This window comes from Rana temporaria, chromosome 2, assembly GCF_905171775.1.
Source record: "Rana temporaria chromosome 2, aRanTem1.1, whole genome shotgun sequence".
Classification (NCBI taxonomy): domain Eukaryota; kingdom Metazoa; phylum Chordata; class Amphibia; order Anura; family Ranidae; genus Rana; species Rana temporaria.
Window position 1 is genome coordinate 220,331,886 of NC_053490.1, and position 24,389 is coordinate 220,356,274.

Consider the following 24,389-nt stretch of genomic DNA (forward strand, 5'->3'; position numbering starts at 1 on the left):
TATTTCTCAGCTTAAAAATAGTACATTGGCATAAGAACTATTTGTGATTGATTAGATTTTTTTCTTAACTCAGAAAATGTACTCTTGTAGAATATTAAAGAGCTTCAATTCTCTTAAATATCCAATCTTTTCTGCCCACATACATTGCTTAGTTATTGTTGGACTAACTGAACAGTTACACTATTACTAATAACCCACAATGTAAAAATGTCACATGGTCCTGAGAAATGACGATGAAGTCAATGGGCCTAATCCTCAAAAACCCGGCGCAACGTAACTTTTGCCATTTAAGTTACACCGCCGCAAAATCTCTAACTAAGTGCCGATCCACAAAGCACTTACCTAGAAATTTTGAGCGGTGTAACTTAAATCCGGCCGGCGCAAGGCGTTCCTCTTCAACTAAGGGCGATTCCCATTTAAATTAGGCGTGCTCCCGCGCCGGCCGTACTGCGCATGCTCGTGACGTAATTTTCCCGACGTGCATAGCACGAAATTACGTTACGCCAAGCTTTGTGGATCGCGACGGGTCAATAAAGTTGCGTCGGGAAAAAAAAAAGATACGGCAAAAAAAAAAAAATTCAAAACAAAAAAAAAAACGCGTCGCTGGACAGAAGGGTCTGCTTTTACAAGGTGTAAACAGTTTACACTTTGTAAAAGCAGCCCTAATTTTACACATGCAACTTAATACTTACGGAGAAAAAACGAAGCTGAAAAGCTTCGTGGATCTCCGTAAGTGCTAATTTGCATACCCGAGGCGGCATTTCGACGAGAAATGCCGTCTGCGGCGGATGCGGTACTGCATCCTAAGATCCGGCAGTGTAAGTCCCTTACACATGCCGGATCTTCTGTCTATCTCTTGGAAACTGATTCTGTGGATCAGTTCCAAAGATAGAAACAGGGATACGACGGCGTATCAGTAGATACGCCGTCGTATCTCTTTTGAGGATCTGGCCCAATGTCTAGCATTTTAGTCTTTTTCCTTCTAACTTATTGCTCTGTATCTCAGAATGTAGACCATGAGACTTTGGTTATACTTGTCCTTATTGTAAGTGGATTTTGGCAGGCATTGAGATAGATGTCCAGAGGACAATGTGGCTCATCTCACCCAAGGCTCTTTAAAGCCTTTAAACTCTGATCCAGGATTAAACAAACCCGTAAAAAAATGAAATCCCAACATTCTCTGCTCAGACACAATACTCTGGAGCCCCAAATTCTGCATTAGTGTGAATCCTGTGTCACTTTTCCCTATATTCACACAGTGGCAGGGCCCAGCACTGTCACATTACACATAGGGCCAGATTCAGGTAGGACTTACGACGGGCGTATCAGTAGATACGCCGTCGTAAGTCCGAATCCCCGCCGTCGTATATTTAAGCGTATTCTCAAACTGAGATACGCTTAAATATTACTAAGATACGACTGGCGTAAGTCTCATACGCCGTCGTATCTTAACTGCATATTTACGCTGGCCACTAGGGGCGTGTAAGCTGATTTACGCCTAGAATATGTAAATCAGCTAGATACGCCTATTCACGAACGTACGCCCGGCCGTCGCAGTAAAGATACGCCGTTTACGTAAGGGGTTTTCAGGTGTAAAGATAAACCACCAAAAAGATGGCGCAGCCAATGTTAAGTATGGACTTTGGAACCGCGTAAAATTTTTCAAGTTTTACGTCGTTTGCGTAACTCGTCCGTGAATGGGGCTGGCCGTAATTTACGTTCACGTCGAAAGCATTGACGATTTGCCTACGTCATTTGGAGCATGCGCACTGGGATAAGTCCACGGACGGCGCATGTGCCGTTCGATCGAAATGTCATTTACGTGGGGTTACACTTAATATACATAAAACACGCCCACAGCTTCAACATTTGAATTAGGTGGGCTTACGCCGGCCCTAATACACGACGCCGCCGTAACTTTGGGCGCAAAATCTTTGAGAATACCATACTCGCCTCTCAAAGTTTCGGCGGCGTAGCGTATAGGAGATACGCTACGCCCGCCTAAATGTATGTGAATCTAGCCCATAATGTATAAGGCCCCGTACAGATGAGCGAACATGTCTGCTGAAACTGGTCCGCGGACCAGTTTCAGCAGACATGTTCGGTCGTCTGTACAGCCGAGCGGACAGGATTCCAGCATACATTTGCCCGCCGGGCCTTTTTCCAGCGGGCAAATATTTCCAAACTTGTTTAGAAACAGCCCGCTGGAATCCTGTCCGCTCGGACATGTTCGGTCGTCTGTACAGACCTACCGTACATGTCCGAGCGGCCGCCATCCCTCGCATGCGTCAAATGACTTCGACGCATGCGTGTAAGCATTGACCTTCGTCATCGTCGCGGCGACGGCACGACACCGCGGATTGCCTCTCATTTCTGTCTGATGGTGTGTACAACCATCAGACAGAAATCTCTGACCGGACATGTCCGATGAAAACGGTCCAGCGGACCGTTTTCAGCGGACTGTCCGGTCGTGTGTACAAGGCCTAAGATTTAGGCTTCTTTCACACATGCGGACAGTATGACCCAGATTCACAAAGCACTTACGCCAACGTATAACAAGATACGCTGACGTAAGTACAAATGTGCGCCGTCATATCTGTGAGCCGGACCCACAAACTAAGATCCGCCTAAAAACAGGCTTCATCCCGCCAACGTAACTTGCCTACGCTGGCGTAGGGTGAGCGCACATTTAGGCTGGATGCATGGTGGCGCTCCCATTGATTAGCCATTCAAATATGCAAATGAGTGAAATACGGCGATTCACGAACATACGTGCGCCCGACGCAGTGCGTGTAAGTTTTACATCCGGCATAAAGTTATTCCCCATAACGGAGGTGCAACCCAGCAGCAGACATGCAAAGGTCTGCACCAGGGAACACAAGCCGGCGTATTTTACGTTGGACGTGTCTGGCTGGGCGTAGGTTACGTTCACAACGTACGCAGTGATCCGGCATAGTTTAGGCAGTTGTTCCGACGTGGTTGTGAGCATGCACAGGGGGATGCGTCCACATCTCGGCGCATGCGCAGTTCGTGATACGTATCTGTCTGGCGCTCGGCCCATCATTTGCATGGGGTCACGCCTCATTTGCATGTCTCACGCCCACTTCCACCTACGCCGGCGTACGCCTTCGAAACCCAGCGCAGCGTTGGGAGCACTGGCTTAGTGAATTCCATGCTTGCCTCTCTGCGCTGCTTTGGCGTAGCGTACATTATTTGCTCTATGGCGGCTTAATGTGCGCCCGCTCTCTGTGAATCTGGGCCTATGTCCGTATTTCATCCATCTGTATTTGGATGAAATATGGACATACATTAACATGAACATCCGCTGACACCCGATCTCATCGGTCCCCGCTATGGTCCAATTCTGCAGACGGAGGAAAATAAAAATTTTCCATCCGTCTGCGGATCGGATGAACATGGACAGACGGGAGAGCAGAGATCTGACAGGGCGGTCATCTGCCGGCTCAGCGGGGATCAACGGAGCGATCCCCACTAAGCAAGCGGGTGTTAACGGTACAGATCCTCATGGGATCCGTACGAGGGAAAGGGCCCTTAGGCCCATATCACACATATTTTCATCCATCCGTTGACGGATGAAAAACAGACATCAATGTATACCTATGTAAAAACGGATGAAACCGGATGATCATCTATTTTCATTTGTTTACATCCGCTTCCGTCAACATCCATTTTTTTGAACGAAAAAAAGCCCTATTTTTCATCCATTAAAAAAGCGGATCGGTCAAAAAACGGATGTAAACGGACGAACGGTCTTGTTTTTGCATTGGTTGTTAGGAGCAACCAGTCTCTGTGGAGGGGGGGTTGGGGTGGAGAAAGGCAGGAGAGCACTATAGCAGTATACATAGTGAGGGGGCAGTCTGTACAGACAAGCTCCCTCACTTGTTGGAGCTGACTGACATTTTTGGCTTTTAAATGTAATAGCCGGCTTTTTTTTTCTTCGATTTTGGAGCAGTGTGTGCAGGAGAAGCGCAGTATACACAGTGAGGGGGCAGTCTGTACAGACAGGCTCCCTCACTTGCCGACGCTAACTGTCACTGTCAGCTTTTAAATGTAATTGTCTGCTTTTTTTTCTATACTTCATAGCACCAAGAAGCAGTTGTCATTCGGGCCTGCCACTAAATTAAACAAAGGAGTCATTGGGTGATCTCACTGGGTGACCCCGCCCCTTTGTTTAATTTAGTTGCAGGCCGAATGATAGCTCCTTCTTGGTGCTATGAAGTATAGAAAAAAAGAGCCGTCAATTACATTTTAGGCTTCATTTCCACTGGCGTTTTTACAGCCACTGTTGTTAGGCTTTTTTACAGCTTAAAAATGCCTGTCCATGTTTATTTTGTAAAAAAAAATAATTCGCGTTTTTGAGCATTTCCGCGCGTTTTTGAGCGTTTTTTAACGTCTGGCGTTTTTACAGCTCTACTCTGGAGCTTCAGAACGCCCTGGTCCTGCGTTTTTTTTACAGCTCAAAAACGCCTATGCCATTTGCAGCTCAAAAACGTCTATGTGGGCATGATGCCATAGAACGGGGATAAGTAATTAGCGGACCTCCAGCTGTTGCCAAACTACAAGTCCCATCATGCCTCTGCCTCTGGGTGTCATGCTTGATGCTGTCAGAGTCTCGCTATGCCTCATGGGACTTGTAGTTTGGCAACATCTGGAGGTCCGCTAATTGCTTATCCCTGCCATAGAATAACATGGACAGGCGTTTTTAAGCTGTAAAAAACACTCAGAAAAGTGGCTGTAAAAACGCCAGTGGAAATGAAGCCTAAAAGCTGACATTGAGAGTCAGCATTGGCAAGTGAGGGAGCCTGCCTGTACAGACTGCCCCCTCACTGTGTATACTGCTCTTCACCTTTCCTCTCCTTGCACACACTGCCCCCCCTCAAAAAAAGAACATGTCACGTATCTTCTATCACATAGGGGACTATTGGACCACTATGTCAGTGTTTCTCAACCTTTTACGGTGAAGTACCCCTGTCTAGAGAAAGTAATTTCTATTGTTTGGGTGTTATAGTTTCTGTGTGTGTGTGTAATGTCAGTATGTGTTTGTGATGGTTTTTGTTTGTTTGCAATATCACTGTATGTGTGCATGCTGCAATGACAGATACACACACACAGGCAGGTGCCCATCAGCTCAGCCTCACCAATGCAGCCTCACCAGTGCTCATCAATGCAGCCTGATCAGTGCCCATCAGTGCAGCCTTACCGGTGTCCATCAATGCAGTCTGATCAGTGCCCATCAGTGCAGCCTTACCTGTGCCCATCAATGCAACCTGATCAGTGGCCATCAATGCAGTCTGATCAGTGCCCATCAATGCAGCCTCACCAGTGCCCATCAATGCAACCTGATCAGTGCAGCCTTACCGGTGTCCATCAATGCAGTCTGATCAGTGTAGCCTTACATGTGCCCATCAATGCAACCTGATCAGTGGCCATCAATGCAGTCTGATCAGTGCCCATCAATGCAGCCTCAGCAGTGCTCATCAATGCAGCCTCACCAGTGTCCATCAATGCAGCCTTGCCAGTGCCCATCAATGCAGCCTTGCCAGTGCCCATCAATGTAGCCTTAGTAGTGCCCATCAGCTCGGCCTCACCAGTGCCCATCAATGCAGCCTGATCAGTGCCCATCAGCTCAGCCTTACCTGTGTCCATCAGCTCAGCAGCACTAATGCCCATCAATGCAACCTCACCAGTGCCCATCAATGCAGCCAGATCAGTGCTTATCAATGCAGCCTTACCTGTGCTCATCAAGGCAGCCTGATCAGTGCCCATCAGCTCAGCCTCACCAGTGTCCATCAATGCAGCCTTACCAGTGCCCATCAATGCAGCCTTACCAGTGACCACCAATGCAGCCTGATCAGTGTCCATCAGCTCAGCCTCACCAGTGCCCATCAATGCAGCCTGATCAGTGCCCATTAATGCAGCTTTACCAGTCACCAGTGACCATTAGTGCAGCCTTGCCAGTGCCCATTAGTGTAGTCTCGCCAGTCACCATTGCCCATTACCTCTCACATACCAGTATTGAACCAGTGTGACGTCCATCATAGGAGCCGGAGGCAGGACTTCTATGTCACTAGTGGCCGCGTCGTGTTCTGCCAAGGGCGAGTTGGAGTTCTCTGCAGTTCTCGGTAGTTAGCCCCATCAGCCACTTTCTCCCAACGCTACTGGTGGCGCTGGCTCTGGGTGGCGTACCCCCTGCCCTTGGTGAGTATACCCCCAGGGGTACACATAACACGGGTTGAGAACCACTGCCCTATGTGATAGCAAAAAAAGTAAAAGAAATAAAAAAACACATAAAAGGTAAAAATAAATCTTGTTAAAAAAATCTGGACTCAACCCCCCTCTCCATCTGAACTGACCTTTCCCTGATTCTATATAAACAGTGCAGAGCCAGGACTGTAAAAAAAAATCCTCAGAGTAGAGAGATAGAGAAGAAAAGAGATACACTGTATCTCTCGGCTCTTTAGAGCAAAGGAATTAATTTTGGCCTGTAAATGAATGCAGTTTAACCACTTAAAGCCCAAACATTTTTCAGACATTTGTTGATGACAAGTTAAAATCAGTATTTTTTGCTATATTTTTTTAGCAGAGACCCTAGAGGATAAAATGGCGGTTGTTGCAATATTTCTGTCACGCTGTATTTACACAGTAGTCTTTCAAATGCAAATTTTTGGGAAAAAATACACTTCCATGAATTAAGAAAAACTAAACAGTAAAGTTAGCCCAATTTTTTGTATAATGTGAAAGATGATTTTACGCCACAAGAATCGTGACAGAATCATGATCTTTATTCTAAGCCAAAAAATCAGGATACTCATTTTATCCAGAATTGTGCAGCTCTAATGTAAACCAATAATTTGACTCAAGTGGTTAAGTGGATGTAAAGAACAGATGTTCTCTTTTTTCTCTTGTTTTTTAAGATAACAAACAATGGCTGTGATTGATAGCAGCGGGAGCCAATGGCTTACGCTGCAGTGTCTCAGCCAATGAGGAGGAAGAGACCAGGATACCTTCTGCTCTTGTGCATGTCGGTGGATCGGGATCGGGCTCAGGTGAGTATAAGCGGGGGCTAAGGGAGAGCTGCACACTGAAGGTCATTTGCAAAAAATAAATAATCAACACAAGGTGCATTACTTACCTTTAGTGAGATGTGTTCCTTACACTACTGTGCCCCCCTTTCTTCCAAATGTTCCTCCTCTGGCAAACTGTTGGGACATTTTAGTGTTTTTCTCTGTTTTCACACCATGCAGAAATTGTGCTTTGCTTTTTAAAATGGGATTTTGCCCATTGGGTTATTTTCTGCATTGAGGGAACATCCACGTGGCGGCTATATATGAACTGTATGGCGTATGTTTAGCCTGTTTCATATTATATAGCACATTTGTATCTAAGGTAGAGCTACACGATTTTGGCTAAAATGAGAATCACAATTTTTTTGCTTAGAATAAAGATCACGATTTTCACATGTAACGTCATCTTTCACATTATACAAAAAAAAAATTGGGCTAACTCTACTATTTTTTTTTATTTATTAAAGTGTATTTTTTCCAAAATAATTGCATTTGAAAGACGGTGTGAAAATACGGTGTGACATAAAATATTGCAACAACCGCCATTTTATCCTCTAGGGTCTCTGCTAAAAAAAATATCATGTTTGGGTGTTCCAAGTAATTTTCTAGCAGAAAATAATGATTTTTACTTGTAAGCAACAAATGTCAGAAAAGGTTTGGTCTTTGAATGGTTAAACCTCCCTCATTTACATGCTGGAGTTCTTTCCTTTGATGAAAGAATGAAAAGATACTTTGTTTCTATTTATGTGTTGTGATAAAACTTGACAGGCTGCCTGGATTTTTTATTCCAGCTGTGAGAACTCTCTCCACTTGTTAGAAAGAATCATGACATGCTGTTTTGAACATCAGGAAGGGAAAAAGATTGCGATTTTGATTCTTAATGATTAATCGTGCAGCTCTAATCTAAGGGTTTTTGCTGTCTTCCTTTCCAGCTGTGGATCCCAAGATATACAGTTATACTTTTTGCTCCCCTTGCGTGGTGTGTGCTCCAAGTTAGAGTATTGCTGTGGAGGCAAGACATATTGACTTACAGTATTTTTAGTCATCAAGTTTTTCCTAATACCTTATTATCAGTCCCCCCCATTAAACATCTCTGAGCTGTCTGAGCACATTTGCCAAGATCATTAAACTTTACACCTCATCCTTACTCCTGCAGAAGCAGAACTCAATTCTGGGAAATGCGTTGAGCTGGAGGGGAAACCCCACTCCCATTGTGATCATACAACAGAGTCCATATTGTTTACCCTTATTTGGTGCATGTCTGATGAACGTGAGCTTGACCACGCCTCCCGTCCATCACCGCTGACATGCTTGTTGTGTGACCGTCTTCAGCCTTGGAGCCTCGGGAACACCCGGACCGGTCAGGAACTGCTGACCACCACCGCTGCCCAGCTGGACTACAGGAGCCCAAGCTACTTATGCCATGCACATATCTCACCAAAATGTGAGTTGTTCTTACTTTTATTAAACATTGAATTTTAACTGACATGCTGCTCTCAGAGTGGCACGCTCCTCTCTCTCGGTCTGATTATTCACAAATCCCTTCCACAATGCACAGCCAGGCAGGTGACACCACTACTTCCTGTCGCAACTTTCTTTGTGAATCACCCAATCATTTAACTATAAAGTGCAACATCACACTGCTGAAAATACTGTTGCTGGCTTCCTGAGTCAATGAATTTTAGTGGGTCGACATAACTGCAAGATAACCAGCATTTTCTTATATAAAGGCCAACAATAGTCATCCCTGTGTCACTGTCATATCGGGTTGATTTTATGTCCCTGACACTGGAGTTTTGAACTTTTCTCTTTATAATTTGATATTGTATAAAGAAAAATATATGAAATGTAGGCGGATGTGCTAAATCTGATTCCTTTTGTTATTGCAGATGTACGTGGTATTTACTGCAGACATAGCTCACACAGCAAGCATGCCTCAGTGAGCAAGACTGAATGTAAAATCTACATTGTGTCTCTACCAAAATTTGATGCTGATATTGAGACACCACCAGAATGTGTCGTTCACATTGAGACTTCACCAAAATATGACATTCACATGGAGACTCCACCAGCATTTGACATTGACATTGAGACTCTACCATATGTGACATTCACATTGAGACTTCACCAGCATGTGACATTCACATAAATACTCCACCAGTGTGTGATGTTCACATTGAGACTCCACCAGCATATGACATTCAGATTGAGACTCCATCAGCATGTGACATTCACATAAAGACTCCACCAGCATGTGATGTTCACATTGAGATTTCACCAGCATATGACATTTACATGGAGACTCCGCTAGCATGTGACGTTCACATGGAGACTATCAAAATGTGACACCAGAGTGTGACGTTCACATTGAGACTTCACCAGTGTGTGTGTGACATTCACATTGAGATTCCACTAAAAAGTGATGTTCACACTGAGACTCCCCTCACTGAGGTGCCATCAGCTCCCCCTGAAGAGGAACCTCCATTTATCCCAGGTATAAAAAAAGAAAAAGAAACAAAGCAGAAGACAAAAGACAGTTTGATAGTCCACCAAAATGTGACATTTACATTAGGACTCCACCAGAATGTGATGTTCACATTGAGACTTCACCAGAATGTGGTGATCACAATAAGACTCTAACAGAATGTAGCGTTCACATTGAGACCCTGCCAGAATGTGATGTTCACATTGTGCCCCCAGAATGTGGCATTCACATTGCAATTCCACCAGAATGTGATGTTTACGTTCGGACCCCACCAGAATGTAATGTTCATATTGAGACTTCACCAAAATGTCAGGGAAACAGCTCCAGTGAAGGTGTTTGGCAGGATTACAAGAAAGGTTAGGCAGATACTGGTGGTAGGAAAATCAATGAAGGACAGTGGGGCAATCTGTCACAAAGACCACGATCGACGAACAGTATGTAGTTTACCAGGTGCTTTGGTTTGGGACATTGCATATCTGATGGAGAGATTGTTGAGTGGAGCTAGGGAAGACCCAGCTGTAATGGTACATATTGGTACCAATGACAACGTTAGAGGAAGATGTAGAACCCTAAAAAATTATTTCAGGGACTTAAGGGCTATATTAAAGAATACCTGAAAGAGTACCTGAAGCCATATCAAAGAGGCAGCAGAAGCTTAGGAAACTTAACAAGTAGCTGAGGAACTGGTGTAGGGAGGAAGGTTTTGGGTTCATGGCTCTATAGCAGGGATGGACTGCACTTAAATTAAATGGATGTAGCTGTACTGGGAGAGAGATAGCAGAAAGTTGGAAAAAAATAAATTCATCAGACTGTGATGTTTACATTGGGACTCCCCCAGAATGTATTGTTCACAATGAGACTCCACCAGAATGCAATGTTTACAATGAGACTACACACGAATGTGACATTCACAATGAGAATCCACCAGAATGTAGCATTCACATTAAGACTCCAACAGAATGTGACAATCACAATGAGACTCCATCAGAAGGCAGCATTCACATTAAGACCCCACCAGAATTTGACGTTCACATTGAGACTCCCCTAGAATGTGACATTCACAATGAGACTTCACTAAAATGTGATTTTCATTGAGACTCCACCATAATGCAATGCTCACAATGAGACACCATCAGAATGTAGCATTCACATTGATACTCCACCAGAACATGGCATTTACAATGAGACCCCATCAGAGTGCAAAATTCACATTGAGACCCCACCAGCATGTAACGTTCACATTGAGACTACACCAGAATGTGATGTTCCCAATAAGACTCCATCAGAATGAAGCATTAACATTAAAGGGGTTGTAAAGGTTTGTCGTCTTTTATTTTCTAAATTGGTTCCTTTAAGCTAGTGCATTGTTGGATCATTTACCTTTTCCTTCGATTTCCCTTCTAAATGTTTTTTTCTTTGTTTGAATTTCTTACTTCCTGTTTCTCCTCAGTAAGCTTTCCACCATCATCCGAGTGGTGGAAAGTCATTTAGAACAGCTTACTGAACACCTTACTGAGGAAAACAGGAAGTGAGAAATTCAGAGAAAGAAAACAAAGAAAAAAAACATTTAGAAGGGAAATCGAAGGGAAAGGTACGTGAATCAACAATGCACTAGTTTAAAGGAACCTATTTAGAAAATAAAAAACGAACCTTTACAACCCCTTTAAGACTCCACCAGAATGTGACGTTCCCAATGAGATCCATTAGAATGTGACGTTCACATTGAGAATTGAAGTAAAATAATAAAGTATCGAACCAGGCAGGACTTCAGTGATGCAGGTTAATTAACAGCTGGGAACATACAGATTTGTGTTCAAAGTATTACAAGATGCAGGTCTAATTTATACAGTTTCTTACAATGCAAACATATTAAGTACAACACGATTGTTGCTATGATCTACATCAATGTAACTAACCATAAATCTGACACCTGTCCTACAACTAGACAAACTTATTCATTCACAAAATTCCTATATGTTCATTAAAATGATTTATAACTGGTTTTGTCCAATTAAAAAAACACCTTTTGGGAGACAGTATGGCACCCAGCCATGTTAAATCAAACCCTCCTTGTCCTGATGATAAGACCTTGCCAATTCAAGGATAACAGATTTACAACTTTGGGAAAATTGACTTGCAATGTATATTGGTTTCACAAAAAAGTACTGTATTGTTTACATTATATATATATATATATATATATATATATATATATATATATATATATATATATAGATAGAGGGCTCAAAATTTCAAGTCTTGAGCTACTAGCCAGGCCTTAAGTGTTACTCGCCACCAGTTGTCCCACCCAACCTCTACCCTGCCCACCCCTAATTCTGCCCCTAAATACACCCTCATAAATCATCTCATGAAATTACACTGTTAAATGATTTATGCAGAATTAAGTTACAAAAATAAATATTAACAACAACTTGATCAGTGCCCATCAGTGCAGCCTCATCAGTACCCATTAATGCAGCCAGTCTACTGGCTTTTTATGTCTCCCGTAGTTTTATTACCTACAATATTTTCTTGCTCTGTTCTCACTCCTTCTGTTGCATGCACCAGCCAATAAAATGAATCACACATTGAGGAGACCTGAACCTTCTTCTCATGGCTGCATTGGATGTAAACATAATGGGGGGTAATTTACTAAAGGCAAATCCACTTTGCACTACAACTGCAAACTACAAGTGCAAATTGCACTTGAAATTGCACTGAAAGTGCACTTGGAAGTGCAGTCGCTGTAGATCGGAGGGGAACATGCAAGGAAACTAAAAAAACAGCATTTTAGCTTGCACATGATTGGATGATAAAATCAGCAGAGCTTCCCCTCATTTCAGATCTACCCCTCAGAATTACAGAGACTGCACTTCCAAGTGCACATTCTGTGCACTTTCGAGTGCACTTTGCACTTGTAGTTTGCACTTGTAGTGCAAAGTGGATTTGCCTTTCGTAAATATCCCCCAATGTATCTCAATTTCAGACATCTCACAACAACATGTTAGAAACTATTAGGTAGTATATCTCTGATCCATCTTCTACTGAATGTTTTGGGTGGAGTGACCCTTCAAAAATTACCATAGGTCACATTGTTCTATACTGCCACAGCACGGCCTGTGCTGCTGTCTTGTCCAGGAAATCAGCACAAACTTAGTGCTTAGTGTATAAAATCGGTAGTACAGCCTTACCACGGCCATACTGCTGCTTTGTTAACCAACTGACGACAGACATGTTAACCCCTTCTTGCCCAGCTTTAGCATCCCTTTAATAGGTTCTTTACACCCGGGAGGCAAGCTTGACTGGCCTATCGCATGACCACTGAGAGATCACATGACCTGGGAGCCAGCCCTGCCAGCTCCTTATCCTTATGGGGAGACCAAGATCTGCCCTGGACAGCTTGCTCTCAGCACAGTAACCTCTGTCACTCATGGGCGCATATGTGTAGCATGTGGGCATTAAAGCCCATCCTCTTTGCTGTTGCATATATGTGTTACATGTGTGCTGAACAGTTAAACTCTTTTTTCTGTACAAACCATTTTTTTTTTCATTTTTAAGCACTTTGACTGACAATGATTTGTGCAATACTGTACCCAATGCATTTGATATCCTTGTTTTAAGACAGGTAGAGCTTTCTTTTGGTGGTGTAGCCAGATGCTAGGCTATAGCAATATGGAGATGGAGACATTGCTATTTATTCTTCTCTCCCTCTACTGAGATACTGATGTTATGCTGCACCATCCTCCTTCGGCCAGCAGGGGGAGAGCCTAGCTAATTTCTTGAGGCCATTAAATGCCAGGACAGCCCAAATACCCAAAAAACTACTCCTTTTTTGAAAGTAGACCATCCAAGTTATTTAGTAAAAGGCATTCTATGGAAAATAAAGGTTTAAAAAAAATGTGATTTCATTTTACAAACTTGTCAACACTTTGAACAAGTTATTTCTCAAACACAGCAAAGGCATGCTTACTACACCCCAAAACACATTCGCGCCAATTAAAGAACCACCTGAATGGCGGATCTTTAGTATCAACCAAATAAATATCAAACTGTGGTCAATAGAGTGATAGGTCAGGAGCAATCCTACTCCTCCAATTGTATGTCACCCCAACCGTGGATAGTGAAAGGTGATTCAGTACAGTTATAATAACTCCTGTAGATTTTTAAAACAACATTGTGTATAACCTGTTAAATGAACATTCCTGTGAATATCAAAAAATTGTGATAAATATAGTCCCATTCAATAGAGAGAACAGTCCATACACCTTGAAGGTGACAAGAATGCAATTTCCCCTCAGGTAGGCGTAGACAAAATATATCCTTGCAGATACAATCCCCGGAACATAAAAAGGTGAGGTACTCTTACCGGATGGAGTGGACCCACAACCCACCATACGGCGGGGGGGGGGGTCACAAAGGCTATATGGGCCGATTGCCCTCCCTGGTCACCGTCTCGGTCTCGGGCCCTTTTACTGGTTACCCCAGACGTGGTTCGTATCCGATGCACTCAGGATGCACCCGTGGCCAGATATCAATTCCGTAAGAAGTAATACACCAATGTGTTCCAATCATGGGAAAAATAAAAAAGAGCTCCTCATAGCGTAAAAATGTAAAATGTAATCATAAAATCTTGAAAAGATTAACACTGAAATCCTGAAAAGTTCACATCCAAATCCACATCAGCACAAAAAAATATATTTCAAACAGTCACCCACGATAGGTACATGGGTGAAAGGTGTTATCCAGCAATGCGCAGTAAGGAAATGGTGAGGACCAGTGTACCCGACCGGTTTCGTCTCAAAAAGACTTCTACAGGGGTGTACAAGTGGACCCCCATCTCCCCTGCGCTTAAATAGAGACCACAATCCTACTCATGTGAGACCCCATTCTCCCCCGCCGCATTTAGTCGGCGTGCGTTCCAAAACATTCCCACTTCCGCCTGTTCACAGGAGCGTGTGCTTCCGGGGGCCGGAAGTAGGTGTGTGAAGGGCCATCCTCATTGTAGCAGTAGATCTGCCCTATTGGGTCCCTGCGAGTCGTATCCCCAATCAGGGATGTCAGATGCCTCCCTCCCAGTCTCCTCCCCGGGTGGGTGGGAGGAGAGACCTGGAGCGCAACACGCCGACATGCGCATGTCAGCGTGTTGCGCTCCAGCTCTCTCCTCCCACCCACCCGGGGAGGAGACTAGGAGGGAGGCATCGCACTACGACTATGACTCGCAGGGACCCATTCATGTGCGAACATATTTTAGGTGGCTGCTGCTATTGATCTTAGGTTTTTTAATTATCTCCCTTTGGTATGCGCATTAGTCTTCCCCCATTTTACAATTCTAGCACTAAACCTCCTCTGTAACTCTAAACTAGTAACCTGTAAAAAAATTAAATCGTCGCCTATGGAGATTTTTAAGTACCGAAGTTTGGCGCCATTCCATGAGTGTGCGCAATTTTAAAGCGTGACATGTTAGGTATCTATTTACTTGGTGTAACATCATCTTTCACATTATACCAAAAAATTGGGCTAACTTTACTGTTACTGTTTTGTTATTTTTTAATTCATGAAACCGTTTTATCTCCAAAAAAAAGGCATTTGAAAAATGATTGCACAAATACTGTGCGAGATAAAAAGTTGCACTGACTGCCACTTTATTCCCTAGGGTGTCTGCTAACAAATTTAATACTGGGCACTTTGACTCCCTTTCTGGCCAGGCCAATTTTCAGCTTTCAGTGCTGTTGAACCATGAATGACAACACTGTACCCATATGATTTTTTTTATTTATTAGAGACAGATAGAGCTTTGGTGTTATTTAACCACTTCCTGACGACCGTACCACTATATACAGCCGCAGGGTGGTTCTAAATCTCTGGGTCGCCGTCTTTTTCCGGCCTCCTGGCCACTGGGGGGCGCGCGCCCGCCGCATCACTGAGATGCCGATGCGCGTGCCTGGCGGCCGCGATGTCCGCCAAGCACCCGCGATCGGCGGTTACAGAGACAAGGACGTGGATCTGTGTGTGTAAACACACAGATCCACGTCCTGTCAGGGAGAGAGGCAGACCGATCTGTGTCCCTTGTACATAGGGACACAGATCGGTCACCTCCCCCAGTCAGTCCCCTTCCCCCACAGTTAGAAACACTATGCAGGGTACACATTTAACCCCTCCCTCACCCCCTAGTGTTAACCCCTTCAATGCCAGTCACATTTATACAGTAATTAGTGCATATTTATAGCACTGATCGCAGTATAAATGTGAATGGTGCCAAAAATGTGTCAAAAATGTCCGATGTGTCCCCCATAAAATCGCAGATCGCGAAAAAAATTCTTTCTCCTATTTTGTAGGCGCTATATTTACCAAAAATATGTAGAAGAATACGTATCGGCCTAGACTGAGAAAAAAAAATATTAAAATTGGGCTATTTTTTTTTTACAGAATTGTCGCTCTTTTTTTGTTTATAGCGCAAAAAATAAAAACCGCAGAGGTGATCAAATGCCACCAAAAGAAAGCTCTATTTGTTGGAAAAAAAGGACGTGAATTTTGTTTGGGAGCCACATCGCACGACCGCGCAATTGCCAGTTAAAGCAACGCAGTGCCAGAAGCTGAAATTTCACCTGGTCAGGAGGGGGGTGTAATGACCAGTAAGCAAGTGATTAATCATCACTGTTTTTTTTTTTGTAAACAAACGAAAAAAAAGAACGAAAATTTTGAAAAAAACAAACCTTTTTCTTAGTTTTTGTTATACAATTTTAAAAAAGTAATTTTAATTCTTCACTGATGTGCGCTGATGAGGCTGCACTGATGGGCACTGATAGGCTGCACTGATGAGGTGGCACTGAGAGGCAGCTCTGAGGGGCACTGATAAGCTGCACTGATACGGCTGCTCTGATAATCGAACACTGATGATTGGTGCCCTAATTATCAGTGTAAATGTGAGTTTTACCAGGAGTGGTTAAAGTGTGAGTTAAAGTGTTTGCAACCTTAGAGAGTGTTTTCAATAGATGAATCCAATGTTGCCATTCATTTAAATTGTTTTTTTTTGTGTCCATTTGGAGAGTTTTCCCCTATGTTAAAGGGATTGTAAAGACTCTGGCCCAGATTCTCAGAGGGGATACGAAGGCGTATCTCTGAGTTGCGCCGTCGTATCTATGCACCTGATTCTTAGAATCAGTTACGCATAGATTTCCCTTAGATCCGACAGGCGTAAGTCTCTTACGCCGTCAGATCGTAACTGCATATTTACGCTGGCCGCTAGGGGCGTGTACGCTGATTTACGCGTCTAAATATGTAAATCAGCTAGATACGCAAATTCACAAATGTACGCCCGGCCGATGCAGTACAGTTACGCCGTTTATGTTAGGCTTTTCCCGGGGTATAGTTACCCCTGCTATATGGTGGCGTAAGTGCGGCGTATCAATGTTAAGTATGGCCATCATTCCCGTGACGAAATTTGAAAATTTTACGTAGTTTGCGTTACTCGTCCGTGAATGGGGCTGGACGTAATTTACGTTCACGTCAAAACCAATACGTCCTTGCGGCGTATTAGGAGCAATGCACACTGGGAGATTTCCACGGACGGCGCATGCGCCGTTCGTGAAAAACATCAATCACGTCGGGTCACAGAACATTTACATAAAACACGCCCCCCTTTTCCAAATTTGAATTAGGTGGGCTTACGCCGGACGATTTACGATACGCCGCCGCAACTTACAGAGCAAGTGCTTTGAGAATACAGCACTTGTCTGTCTAAGTTGCGGAGGCGTAACATAAATCGGATATGTTACGCCGCCACAAAGATACGCCGCTGTACGAGAATCTGGCCCTCTGTTATTTAAAAAAAAAACATGTTATACTTACCTGCCCTGTGTAATGTTTTTTCACAGGGCAGCCTGGATCCTCCTCTTCTCGGGTCCCTCTTCACTGCACCTGGCCCCTACCTCCTGTCGAGTGCCCCCACAGCAAGCAGCTTGCTATGGGGGCATCCGAGCTGCAGCTCCGTGGCATCCATTTAGAAATGGAGCTGTCCCGTCCCCTCTCTCTCCTGACTTTGACTGACGGCAGCAGGAGCCAACGGTGCTGCTGCTGTGTCTCAGGAAGGAGAGTCCCGGACGGCCGAGGGACTTGTGGACATCTCTAGATAGAAAAGGGGCTCAGGTAAGTATTAAGGTGGCTGCTGCACACAGAATGCTTTTTATCTTAATATATACAATGTATTTAGATAAGAAAAAAAAACTTCTATCTTTACAACCACTTTAATGTTTTATCAACTCAAAATGTGTGATTTTCTCTTCTTTTCACAGCCATTAATGAGGAGAAACAGAAACAGAGAGAGTGAATTTCCCTACTGGGGGAACTGACAATAATAAAAACTGACAGGTGTTCTAATCCCTCTACCCTGTATCCATCCCACTGCATATGACATCATGCGATAAAATACCAACTGCTTCCATAAAATAAATACAGATTTTTTTTTTATTTTACAAGCGCAATACCTGTGTAGTATTGAGGTCTATGGCCCTCAAGTCACATCAAAGTAGTACTTTGAAGTCGCCGTGACTTGAAGTCGCACAGATATGAATGGTACTCCATGGAAATCATGGGGTACGACATGTCATGTGACTTTGCAGTCCCAAGTCGCAGACGTGTGAAAGGGGCCTTAAATTCTTCTTTTTGCCTTTTCTCATTCTTTTTTGGAATCTCGGCGTGACAGATCTCCTCCAGCCACTTGCTGTGTGAAGCCACTCATTCCAGTATTATTGTTGTGAATGGACTTCCCTACACCAGAGAGGTAAGAGACATCTATTGCAGGGACACTCTTTGTAGGAATAACCGTTTTATTCTTGTACTTTGCGGTACAAACAAGATAATTCGAGAGCTACTGACACCAAACTATTCCAAAAGAATGCCAATCATTATATACAGAACACATACTCTCCCATACCCAGGGTTACCCACAGCCGATGCAGCCCAGAACGCCCCTCCCTGAGCCGGCCAGAGTAGGCGGTGCTCGGTGTGATGGCGTCAATGGAGAAGAGGGCGTGTCGGAGCCCTTTACGTGTAGCAGGTGACGGAGCCGGAAGTGGAGGGTCCCTGCAGTGTTGTGGTTATTGCGGAAATGGAGGTGAGTGTATAAGGAGTACGTTGTCATGCGCTGTGTATTAGCACTGGGGCTCGCAGCATCCAGGTTGTGTGTGACTGTGCAGCTGCCGGTCTGCCTGTATCACTCTGGGGATATCTGTTATGACATTAGTGCTTGTTCTCCGAAATTCACGCTACTGAATGTAGACTGAACATATATTTCTGTTTAGAACTTGTATTTAATAGTGTAGGGAAGGGTTACAACAACTGTCAGTTTTTTATTGCCTCCTGTGTCCTATTGGCGAGATTAGACTTCACTTCCTGTTCTGGAAACACAATAGGAAGTGAGAGGAAATACTCAGAGCTAGTTTACCCTAGTACAGCTCTCTGAAGAGTAATCTGGATTTGGAGCACTTGTTGGAGAGCATTTGATAGGCTCTGAGAAGGTGTAACCCTTTGAACCTCACTCTAGCATGCTGTGTACATTCAGTTATATGGTTCATGTTCTGAAGCTAGAGGGGGGAATGTGGTTGGGGCAGTAAAACCGTGGCTCAACAGAGTGGTTTTATTAGTCTCCAACCACTAGTGTAAATAGGCGTTTAGACCGGAGGTGGTCATCTCTCTTGATATGGGGTTTTCAAGTGTAGCCCTCGCAAAGGGCCATACATAAAATCCACTCAATATGCAGTCTCAAAGACCGCAGACGTGACACAAGAGCCGGAGAGCGCAGACGTGCCACAAGAGCCGGCAGACGTGCCACAAGAGCCGGCAGACGTGCCACAAGAGCCGGAGCCGGCAGACGTGCCACAAGAGCCGGAGCCGGCAGACGTGCCACAAGAGCCGGAGCCGGCAGACGTGCCACAAGAGCCGGAGCCGGCAGACGTGCCACAAGAGCCGGAGCCGGCAGACGTGCCACAAGAGCCGGAGCCGGCAGACGTGCCACAAGAGCCGGAGAGCGCAGACGTGCCACAAGAGCCGGAGAGCGCAGACGTGCCACAAGAGCCGGAGAGCGCAGACGTGCCACAAGAGCCGGAGAGCGCAGACGTGCCACAAGAGCCGTTTGACAGCAGACGTGACACAAGCGTAGGTCAGAGACTGCGGTCATACTGCAGGAGACTGTCAAAGTGTGAATGTGCTAAAAGAGCTAAATTTTGGTCTCATCTGACCACAGCACTTTCCCCAATCCTTCTCTGAATCATTTAGATGTTCATTGGCCAACTTCAGACGGGCCCGTACATGTGCCTTCTTGAGGAGGGGGATCATTCACAGGCTCCTTCCTTGTAGTTCTGGGCTGATCCCTCCACTTTTCTCATGATCATCCTTACCCCATGAGGTGAAATCTTGCATTGAGCTCCAGACTGAGGGCGATTGCTAGTTATTTTGTTTTTTCTTCCATTTGCGAATAATCGCTCTAACAGTTGTCTCTTCTCACCAAGCTTCTTGCTGATGGTCTTGTAGCCCATTCCAGCCTTGTGCAGATCTACAATCTTGTTCCCGACGTCCCTTTTGACAGCTCTTTGGTCTTGCCCATGATATTGAGCTTTTAATAATAAAAGAGAGATTGTCATTAGGGGCACCTTCTTAAATTGACAGGACTAATCTGTGTACCACATACCAGAATTATTGTTGGTTGGTAGGGGGATCAAATACTTATTTTACTCACTGAACTGCAACTCAGTTTATAACATTTGTATCAGGGTTTTTTTTTCTGGATTTTTTGATATCTTGTCTCTTATTTAAAATACACCCAAAAATAAAAATTATAGACCATCTATTTTTTTTTTTTGTAAGTTAGCAAACTTACAAAATCTGCAGGGGATCAAATAATTATTTTCCACACTCTAGCCTGGCATTTCTCTCAGGGGGAGGGGATGATGAGCGGGCGGAGGATACATACAGACCCAGCAGGCGCCCAGCTACACAGAGATGTACTGTACATTTTATTTTTTCTCTTTTGCCCTGACACATGATATACTTTGTGAAACAGCTAGGAAGGACTACGATTTACTGAAATGCAGTAATACTTGGCTTGGGCTACATGCTGCTTTTTCTTTTATACAGAAGAGTATCTGTATCCCAATGGGAAGAACAAGGACCCCTCTGTTGTTATTAATTGCACTCATTCGTTGGTTGTTGGCTATTACAAACCTAACCAGGATCTTACTTATGCCTAGTGCATATGTTGCCTATGACTTTAACGTTTTTCTGTATAACAGAAGAAGGAACATAGAACAACGGACCAAACATTTCTAACCCAACCAACAGATTTTCTGTTATTTACTGCTGACTTTAACCCTGTAAACTCCCTCTGTACCTTTTTTCGCTTATGCTTGTAACTCTTTTCTTAATATGCAATTCTGAATCTCATTAGTAAATCTGTATAATTATTTGTTACATTTAATTTACTTCAAGTGAATCTAGCAACCATTCTCAAGGTCTAAAAATGTTGCCTAACAGGTAACACAACAATGTTTCCCTCCCTAGCTCAGAAAAAAGGTTTGGATGTTTGGGGTTGAGGTGTAAGCCTGAGGAGTGGGACATCAAGGCCTTCGTATTTCACCTATTTTGCTGGTTTTATTTTTTTGGCCAAAGTGGTTTATGGTGAAATGAAGACACTTGAAAAGACATCAGAACAAAAAGCAGTATTGTCACCAATAGTTGCTAATTATATTTCAACATTTTTACCATTTTGAAGCAGTAAATCTGGTCACTGGACAACAACCATGCTTTTTTTTACAAATGTATCCCTTTAAATTATATGTATGTCTTCACACTGATCCATTGGGCTTCCATTGTGGTGTTAAAAATCCTGCTTACTGCATTTTTTCTCAGTTACAATAACCACACAAAAAAAGCACCTCCCCATTGAAATGCATTGGAAAAAGCTGCAAGAATACATCATTAACGTACCCATGTTATATTTTTGTTGCAGTTTTTTGAGTCACGTGACACATAAGCACAGTCATATTGTGGTAAAAGCGCCACAAATTTGCTGTAAAATCATTGCAAAATCGCATGCGTTTTCGGTCAAATGCAGATTACACCATTTTTCAGCGCATCTCTAGTACTAGTTAAAGTGGAACTCTAGTGAAAGCCTTTTTATAATTAGAACCTCTGTCACTTGTTTCTTTTTACTATCTGTGGTTCCCATATCTTTGAGGAGATTCATCTTTCTTGTCATGGAGTCTCTGGGACAGGAATCAATTCAAGCCTGGTGAAAATTATAACCCTTTTTAACCACTTAAGCCCCGGACCAAAATGCTGCCTAAAGACCCAAGGGGTTTTTACAGTTCGGGACTGCGTCGCTTTAACAGACAATTGCGCGGTCGTGAGACGTGGCTCCCAAACAAAATTGGCGTCTTTTTTTCCCCACAAATAGAGCTTTCTTTTGGTGGTATTTGATCACCTCTGCGGTTTTTATTTTTTGCGCTATAAACAAAAATAGAGCGACAATTTAGAAAAAAATGCTATATTTTTTACTTTTTGCTATAATAAATATCCCCCAAAAACATATATAAAACATTTTTTTCCTCAGTTTAGGCCGATACGTATTCTTCTACATATTTTTGGTAAAAAAAATCGCAATAATCGTTTATCGGTTGGTTTGTGCAAAATTTATAGTGTTTACAAAATAGGGGATAATTTTTTTGCATTTTTTTTTTTTTTTTTTTTTTTTTTTTTTTTTTTTTTTTTTTTTTTTTTTGTGACTGCGACATTATGGCGGACACTTCGGACAATTTTGACACATTTTTGGGACAATTGTCATTTTCACAGCAAAAAATGCATTTAAATTGCATTCTTTATTGTGAAAATGACAGTTGCAGTTTGGGAGTTAACCACAGGGGGCGCTGTAGGAGTTAGGGTTTACTTTGTGTGTGTTTACTAGTGTAGGGGGGTGTGGCTGTAGGAATGACGTCATCGATCGTGTCTTCCCTATAAAGGGAATGACGCGATCGATGCGCCGACACAGTGAAGCACGGGGAAGCCGTGTTTACACACGGCTCTCCCCGTTCTTCAGCTCCGGGGAGCGATCGCGACGGAGCGGCTATAAACGAATAGCCGCGCCGTCGTCCCGGATCGCTCCTGAAGCCACGGGGACCGCCGCATGTACGGGGGGGGGGTCCCGATCGGACCCCCGACCCACGTCAAGCAGGGCACGTATATATACGTTGATGTGCCTGCCTGTGCCATTCTGCTGACGTATATGTACATGAGGCGGTCCTTAAGTGGTTAATAACAAATTTTGCCTGGGGTACCGATTTATGTGAATGTATTTTTATAATGTTAAATCTTTCTGATATAAAAATATTGTTACCTAGGGAACTGGCCAAGATGGAGTGTCATCTCCAGCTACCCCAGGCACCAGCAAGTCTAAGGTAAATACATTTCTTTCTGTTCTGTTTTATATTATGCTTTCCAATAAGCTCCATGGTGTTTGCTTTGTGACTATGCCACAGATTTTATTTCTGCACGGTATTTGTAGTCACTTTTATTTTTCAATGGACATTTCAACCACTTATCCGTAAGTGGACATCATATAACATCCTGGACTTTAAGTGGTGATATCTGAATGATGCCTCCAGCTGCAGGCGCGTATATATATATATATATATATAAAAAAAATTTCCGCTGGCCATTCACTCACATGTAAAAGCAACCATAGGGGCTGTTTAGCCGCTTGTTTGCTTTTACGGAGGTGGGGGGTGTTGGGGACGCCCTCTCTCCCGCTGCCATCCAGTGCTTCTGCAGGCTCCCCTGTGCGATCGGAGAGCCAGAGAATAAATCTGCCAGTGCTTTACCATAGAGCTGACCATGGACCAGATGATTCCCGGCCATCTCTATGACCCTCAGAGGCTGGAAGCAACGTCATGACGTCTTTGCCATTTTTTTTTTATGTTGTTTTGTGACTCATTAGGCCCCTTTCACATTGAGGCGTTTTCCATGCGGTACAGCGCTAAAAATAGCGCTGCTATACCGCATGAAAAAACCTGCCCTGTAGTGTTCAATGTGAAAGCCCGAAGGCTTTCACACTGAAGCGGTGCGCTAGCAGGAACGCTCCAAAAGTCCTGCTAGCCGCATCTTTACCGCGGTATAGGAGCGGTGTGTTCACCGCTCCTATACCGCACCTTCCCATTGAAATTAATGGGAAAGCGCGGTAATACCCAAAGTGAAAGAGGCCTTACAAGTGTGATTGCAGACAGCCTTGCACAGCAGCATTGTCAGCCTGTGGAGAGGGTAGTGTTAGATACACTTGCAGAGTAAGATTGACCTGACTAACAAATTAAAGCTAAACTCCAGCTAAGCAGTTACAGTGACAGTTTTTTATATTTACTTTTGGGATAAAGGTTTCATACAAATGAATAAAAACTGACCATTGTAAGCAACCCTGTCATTTTTCAATGGTTTATTTTAATCCTCTTAACTGCCACTTTTGATGGACAACATGGTCTGTTAAAGGAGATTAAAAAATAACAAACTTACTGGCAGGGTGGATTCGATTTAAATCGCTAGTAAAAAAAGCTTGATATAAATCATAATTTTTAAAGAGCAACTGTCATCTCTGTCCCTCAGCTCCTCTGAGGCTGTGACCCGCTGTTGACTCACCAACAGTCCCATTCACTTTAATGGGATGGCTGGTGATGCGGCAGTGACACAACAAGGTGAGGGACATGGCGGTAGCAGGTGAGTGGATGCCCGCTAACGGCGCTGCCATGATGGATCTGAAATTTCAGGTGCTCTTTAAATGTAAG

The 24,389-nt window shown here is 43.7% G+C and overlaps 1 protein-coding gene across 3 annotated transcripts in view; it reads left to right on the top strand.

Annotated features, from left to right (window-relative positions):
- The first annotated feature begins 18,582 nt into the window (after positions 1-18,582).
- GCC2 (GRIP and coiled-coil domain containing 2) overlaps positions 18,583-24,389 on the top strand; it is a 110,232-nt gene continuing 104,425 nt past the window's right edge. For all 3 annotated transcript variants that reach the window (XR_005746953.1, XR_005746952.1, XM_040336462.1), the window contains exons 1-2: positions 18,583-18,682; positions 22,959-23,015. Coding sequence is in view for 1 of the 3 variants with exons in the window: in XM_040336462.1 (XP_040192396.1) it covers positions 18,677-18,682; positions 22,959-23,015 (63 nt within the window). In the remaining 2 variants the exon portion in view is untranslated. The remainder of the gene's footprint in view (positions 18,683-22,958; positions 23,016-24,389) is intronic.